The following is a 6,000-nucleotide window of genomic DNA, read 5'->3' on the forward strand; positions in this document are numbered from 1 at the left end:
AGATAATCTCATTTCTCCAGAAGTACATTGCTCCCCATCCCAAAAATCGCATGGCCAGCATCTACAGCAGTAACTGATTACATGAATCTTCAGTACATACATCTTAATTTCTTCAATGCAAATGAGGTGGGAATACGTATCCCTGGGCCAACAGCATCGCCACTCACCCATCTCAGTATTTCTAAGGCTACACATTTCGGCATAATTACTCACATTTTTAATTGAGTTCAGTAAAATTTATTTCCAATTAAAAATCACAGCGGATATGTGTGAATGGTTGGGTGGGAGAAGCTTACTGTCTTCACATATTGGGACAAGAAGATTAGGGATGGAAACTTAACAACTTCACATATCACTATGTTTGCAAGTTTATATGTTAAAAAGATCACGACAATAAGGCTAGATGGAGTTGCTTAAAAGATTACATTACCCTGCCTTTTGGTTTCCTAATATAATGCAGTTATCGTGAAATGTGGTCTGATAGTCAGACACAATAGCCAAGAAAGGTTAAGTCCCAATGCATCAATCACTGGCTATAAGGTTGTCAGCTGGCAATTTCAATTACCTCTGTCTCTAAACAGATCTGATGGTGCAAAAAAAGAGGATGTGGTCACTACTTCTACTATGCCCGTTTTTCAGGGCCAATCCTTGAAGTTTTTAAACAATGTCAGGCCAATCATTAAACTATGCGGCTTTTCTATACAAAGTGATTACATCAAGAGAGCTAAACAAAACCCAGTTGGATGCCACAGCGTAACAGTGCAATCCTATTCTGCTAAGTGAGGATAGGATTGCTACTGCATATTCTGCTGCACCCAGAGAAAGTGATGCTATGCCAGTGTAGTGAATTTACACCAGCATAACCTTATGCCGCACAGAGAAAGTCTGGCTGGAGTCAGGGGCATGGTGAAAAGTGCTGTACTATTCCAGGAAAATGCATAATTTAGTCTCACTCCTAGAGATTTCATAATGCTATCAGCACCACAAGAAAACACACTCCATTCAAGTCAATGGAGACCCAGAAATAGGCATGCAAACCCCTATTTCCCTCACCCATCCCACATTAGAGAACATAATGTGGAACAGGGAACAGCTGTAGCTCAGGTGCAAAGTGCATGCCTTACTTGCAGGAGATCCCAGGTTTGAACCCTGCCATCTCCAGGTAAGTCTACCTCAAAACTTGGAGAGTCACTGGCAGCCAGAGTGGTCAGTATGGATTTAGAATGGTGTTTCCCAAACGTGGGTCTCCAGCTGTTTTGGGACTACAATTCCCATCATCCCTGACCACTGGTCCTTCTAGCTAGGGATGGTTGAGTTGTAGTCCAAAAAACTACTGTAGACCCAAGTTTGGGAAACACTGCTCTAAATCCATACTGTCCACTCTGGCTGCCAGTGGCTGCAAGTTTGGGAAACAGTGATTTAGAGAAGCCAATGGTCCTGACTTGGCAAAAAGCATCTTCCTATCAGAAGTCCACTCCACAGTAACTCAAAGCAGGGCTTTCAATGTAGCTGCCCCCTGTTCTGTCAAATAGCATTCCTGTCAAGATGAAACAGACACCCACTATCTGCACTTTCCAGGAAAAAAATTGAAGTCATTTTTGTTCTGACAAGCTTTCCCAGCTGGATGAATGGGTCTCTGCTTTGTATTGTTTTTAATTTCATCTTCTGCTATTTTCTATGCTGTTTTAACCATTCTTATCATATTATCTACATAGCCTTGTGAAATTTGTGGAAGACAGATAACCATAAAGACATAATAAAAATATACTTATATGTGTCCTAGCAAATGAACACCAATCACATAACAAGCATGGCACAAGTTTTATGTTATCTTGCCCAAAGAATCAAAACACACACAGGTCCCACTATCCAAACACTTGTTATTGAAACATTCACATGAGGAATTAGTACCCAAACCTCACTATACACACCACAGATTCAGATATCCAAACAGCCAGACTTATGTGTAGTACTGTAAACAAATAAGCAGCCTTACATTTTGTTGGTTTACAGCAGCTGTTTCATCAGAAACCAGGGTGGGAAGTGGGAGAGATCAGACAAATAAAAGCATTTTTCAGAGGGTTGTCCTGGGTTTCCCCAGTTTTGTTTTTGTTTTTTGTTTTGTTTGTTTGTCATTTTGGGGTTAGAATTCCATGGTCGGAATGCATGAGAAATTTCCCCCATATGAATCAATAGAAATCATCTTCTCATTATAAGAACGCCCACCTAACAAATGATTCCTGGAGAATGCATTGTGTTCGGATAGTGAGCCCTGTTTGGATACAAATGCACATCTGGAAAACTTTGTGTACAGTGCTCTCTTTCCATCACAGCTCATTACTTAAGGGTCTGCACAAATAGCGATGCAAAATCAACAATAAAGAAGGAAGTGCATAGTCATAAGACTTATCCCATCTCAGCAACAGAATGCTTTGCCCTGAAAAGCTTGTGGTCTACAGATCCTACCCTCCTTCAGGCCTATAAAGTTTGGCAAATGTGAATGGAAGGGCACACATTTAACCATGACATTGTCCCTCTTGAAAGAGTTGTCTGCAGTCTGCCACCAGCTGCCAAGGCATCTGAACTCCTGACCAAGTCCTAGAACTTGTGGCTGCAGGTGTGTGTGCTTGCTTGTCCCCCTAATTGTCTTGCACCACAGCTCTCATCAGTCCCAGTCAGCAGTTACAGAATGCACCTGTGCAATGTGCGCAGGAAGATGTGACAGGGCCCTGTGATGTCATCACGGTATCCCTGCCATTCACACATACTGCTGGTGACTTCTATAGAGACATTGTGTGCAGGTTGATGTCTGTGGACCTTCTCATTTCTAGTGGTGTTGTTTAGGTTTCTGTTCTGCTATGTTGAGTACAGAGGATCAGAACTACTCTGTCCTTTGCTTTGATCATAAAGTAGGATTAGATGGCCCAACCATGGTCTAGCCATTTTGACTACCATTCCCTGCAATGTAGAATAATGAAGGTGAAACAAGAGGAGTGTAGAATGAAGATGTACCACAAGTAATTAAGGATGGCTGCACAAAATAACATAACTAAGAGCACTACAGCAATTTCATTTGGGCTAAGCGATGCATGTGACATATTTTAAAATTTTCATCTTTCCTACCCTTCATTAACAACACACAACGGAACCATTACAATGAACAAGAATCATTCAGTTTTGCCATGATCAAACCAACCTCTCCGTAGAGATAATCTCTACATTACAGCAACTCAAGTCAATATCCACCCTCATCTAAACTCATTCGCCCAAAGCATGGCCAGAATACTTTTACAGCTTCCAAGTAGTCACAGGCCTTCCATTCTCTCTCTGATACATGCACCTATTCTAAAACCTGAAGGTCAAAATGAAGCAAAATAAGGTGACTAAGTCATTATATTGCTACAATAAAAAGTTCATTTTTAAAGCACTTCATTTAATTCTTATGACAGAAGAAACTGATTACCCAGAAGGCAATGGACCCCAGGAGTACAGAACCACACAGATTCCCTAGCCCTCCACAGCGAACCACTTATATAAAAAGATGCTTACAGTCCAGGTGTTTTTTCTTGGGCCCCATCACTTCATGTGTGGTTGCTTTGCAGACGGCTCTAGCTACAGCTGATCCTGTAACGCTGTACTGAGCAGCTGCGATGCGATCTGTCAGCGTCTGACCCGACATCTTCGACTAATTCTAGGACTGCTACCACTTCTACAAGGGGGAGGGGGGGAAAGAAAAACAACTGAGGGGAGGATAATATTTTTTAAAAGGATATATATGCAATTGTTTAACTATCGAAAGCTGGTTTCTAAATCCTGGCTCATTCCAAGGTCCCTCCTTTCTCCCATGCCACCTCCTCTGTTGTGTAAGTATTTGCATTGCAACTATATCCGAGAGAGAGAAGATGCTGGGGGCATTGTAGACGAAACAGAAATATGCCCACATACAGCATATGTATATGAATTCCGAGGGTGAGTGTGTGTGTGGGGGGGTGTCCTTTCCCTTTCCTGCCTCCCTTGACGAGTATGATGGCGGTTACTGCAAACCACTATGTATCTCATCGTTCTTGTTTATGGGGGCGGGGTGGGGAATAAATGAAGCTTTCTCCCTCCCCTCCCCGCAACCTCAAAGAAGATCTCCCAGCTCTGGCCTTCCTGACAGAGCCCCAAGAGGGCCCAGGGACTGAATTATCTAGCCAGTCTCCAACACGGCCCTGTCACACCACCGCTCCCTCCTGCTGCTGGCGGTGCTTCTTACTGCAGCAACGGGATTCTCTCGCCTTCCTCCCTGCGTTTCTACCTCTCTCTCTCTCTCGCTCTCTCTGGTGGGAGATTATCATATCATTGCGCCATGTTATGCCCTCTCGGTGCCTTTTCCCCAACCAGCTCCTTACTTGAAGACAACCGCAGGCCGCCGGTTCCCAATCCCAAACCACCCCACCCCGGCGATCTTTCACACCCCGCAGCCCCCCGCTCCCCCTCCTCTTCCCCATAACCTCTCCAAGCCGCTTGTCTCCTTCTCCTCGCCCTCTGCAATGCAACCCTTCCCTTTTTCCGGGGGGGGGGGGAGGAACGACAGCAGAGGCGGCGTTGGCGTTTGGCTAGTAGTCTTGCATATCTGCACCTCTCCCTCCCTCCACCCCTCCCTCCCTCCCTCCCGTTCCCCCACCTCGCCTCGGGGATTACCAAGCAGCGCCCAGCCAGGCCTGCTCTCCCCGTCCCCTCCCCGGAGAATGTGGAAGTGCCCGCGGCGGCGGCAGAAGCAGCAGCAGCAGCAGCAGACCTGTCAGTGCGTCCGCGTCCTTCTGGCGACTGCCGCGCCTCTGCTCTGCCCCTCGCGGTGCTGCTGCTGGCGCTGCCTTCTGCTCGCGAGGAGGCCACCGTCTCTCCTCCTCCGCTTCCCCCCCTCCTCCCAACACGCTATCCTCTCTCGCCCCCGCCCGCTCGCAGCTGCGCCGAGCCCCCCTCCGTCCGCACCGGCGGCCCCCTTTGCTCCAGAGCGCGGGAAAGGCGCGCCCTGGGCGTACACGCCGCTCCCTCAGGTGCAAGGAGAGCAGGGATGCGCTAAGGCCGTAGCGGGTGCCGTGGGAGCTCTCCACGCCCGCCGCCGCCGCCGCTATTTCTAGCCTAATCCCCGCTTGCCTAATCCCCGCTTGCGGCCACAAACCTTCCCTGTGGTGCCACTGTTAGGATGCATGTATGCGTGCAATACGCAACCCCCGACGCGCTCTCTCTCTCGCGCGCGCACACACACACACACCTCGCTCCCTCCTTGTCTTTTCTTGCCGGCTCTTCTTGCTCGTTCCTCACGGGGCCTCGCAGGTTTGTGGCTTCTTCGGAGTCAGGTGACTCGGAGCAGACGAAGCGGACAGCCCTCTAGGGGGCCGTAAGAACCGGATAAGGCCTCCCCCCCCCCGCGCTCTCTTTAAAGGGACACCCCTGGCGGGCCGCGTAGTGGGAATTCCCACCTTTCCCCGCCTTGGAAGGAACCGCGTGCCCAGTCGTGGGAAAGGCAGCTGCTGACTCTGTTGGGAAACCGGGGTGGCGGCGCCCCCTTATTTCCCCACCACCATAGTTTTACTATATACATCTATGTTATTCAGCATACCTGTATTTTTGTTTGGGGGTACCTTTCACTTCAAATATGTGAAAATATAGCAAGTTGTCTCCCCCCTTTGGACTGTGTTATTTCTAATGTAACTTAGCATGTTATCAAACCATTTTGTAAAGAGCTAATATCTGATTTGCCTGACGCTACCAGACTCCTTCACATTTCATCTTCCTTGTTGCCATTACAGATAAACATTATTAGCTGTGTAACCAAATGGATGAACAATTAACATAAAGCTGCAATCCTACGTACAGGATGCTGCCTGCTGTAGGACTCAATGGGAATCGCTTCAGACTGGGTAAAGGTGCTTAGAATGGCGCTGCAGGTATGTTCATAAATAGTTCTCAGATAAAACACTTCTAAATTATAACTTCCAGTGCAACTACAAATGC

General features: G+C 47.2%; 1 protein-coding gene across 25 annotated transcripts in view; it reads right to left on the reverse strand.

Moving 5' to 3' along the window:
- Positions 1–5,391, reverse strand: part of SNAP91 (synaptosome associated protein 91) — a 64,650-nt gene extending 59,259 nt beyond the window's left edge. For 20 of the 25 annotated variants that reach the window (XR_004426201.1, XM_033143343.1, XM_033143341.1 and 17 more), the window contains exons 1-2: positions 5,165–5,238; positions 3,550–3,709 (exon numbers count right to left, since the gene is read on the reverse strand). Coding sequence is in view for 24 of the 25 variants with exons in the window: in XM_033143343.1 (XP_032999234.1) it covers positions 3,550–3,679 (130 nt within the window). In the remaining variant the exon portion in view is untranslated. The other 5 variants (XM_033143322.1, XM_033143320.1, XM_033143321.1 and 2 more) reach the window with 5 other exon arrangements.
- Between the last annotated feature and the right edge of the window lie 609 nt (positions 5,392–6,000).

This window comes from Lacerta agilis, chromosome 3 (genome assembly GCF_009819535.1).
Source record: "Lacerta agilis isolate rLacAgi1 chromosome 3, rLacAgi1.pri, whole genome shotgun sequence".
Taxonomy (NCBI): Eukaryota; Metazoa; Chordata; class Lepidosauria; order Squamata; family Lacertidae; genus Lacerta; species Lacerta agilis.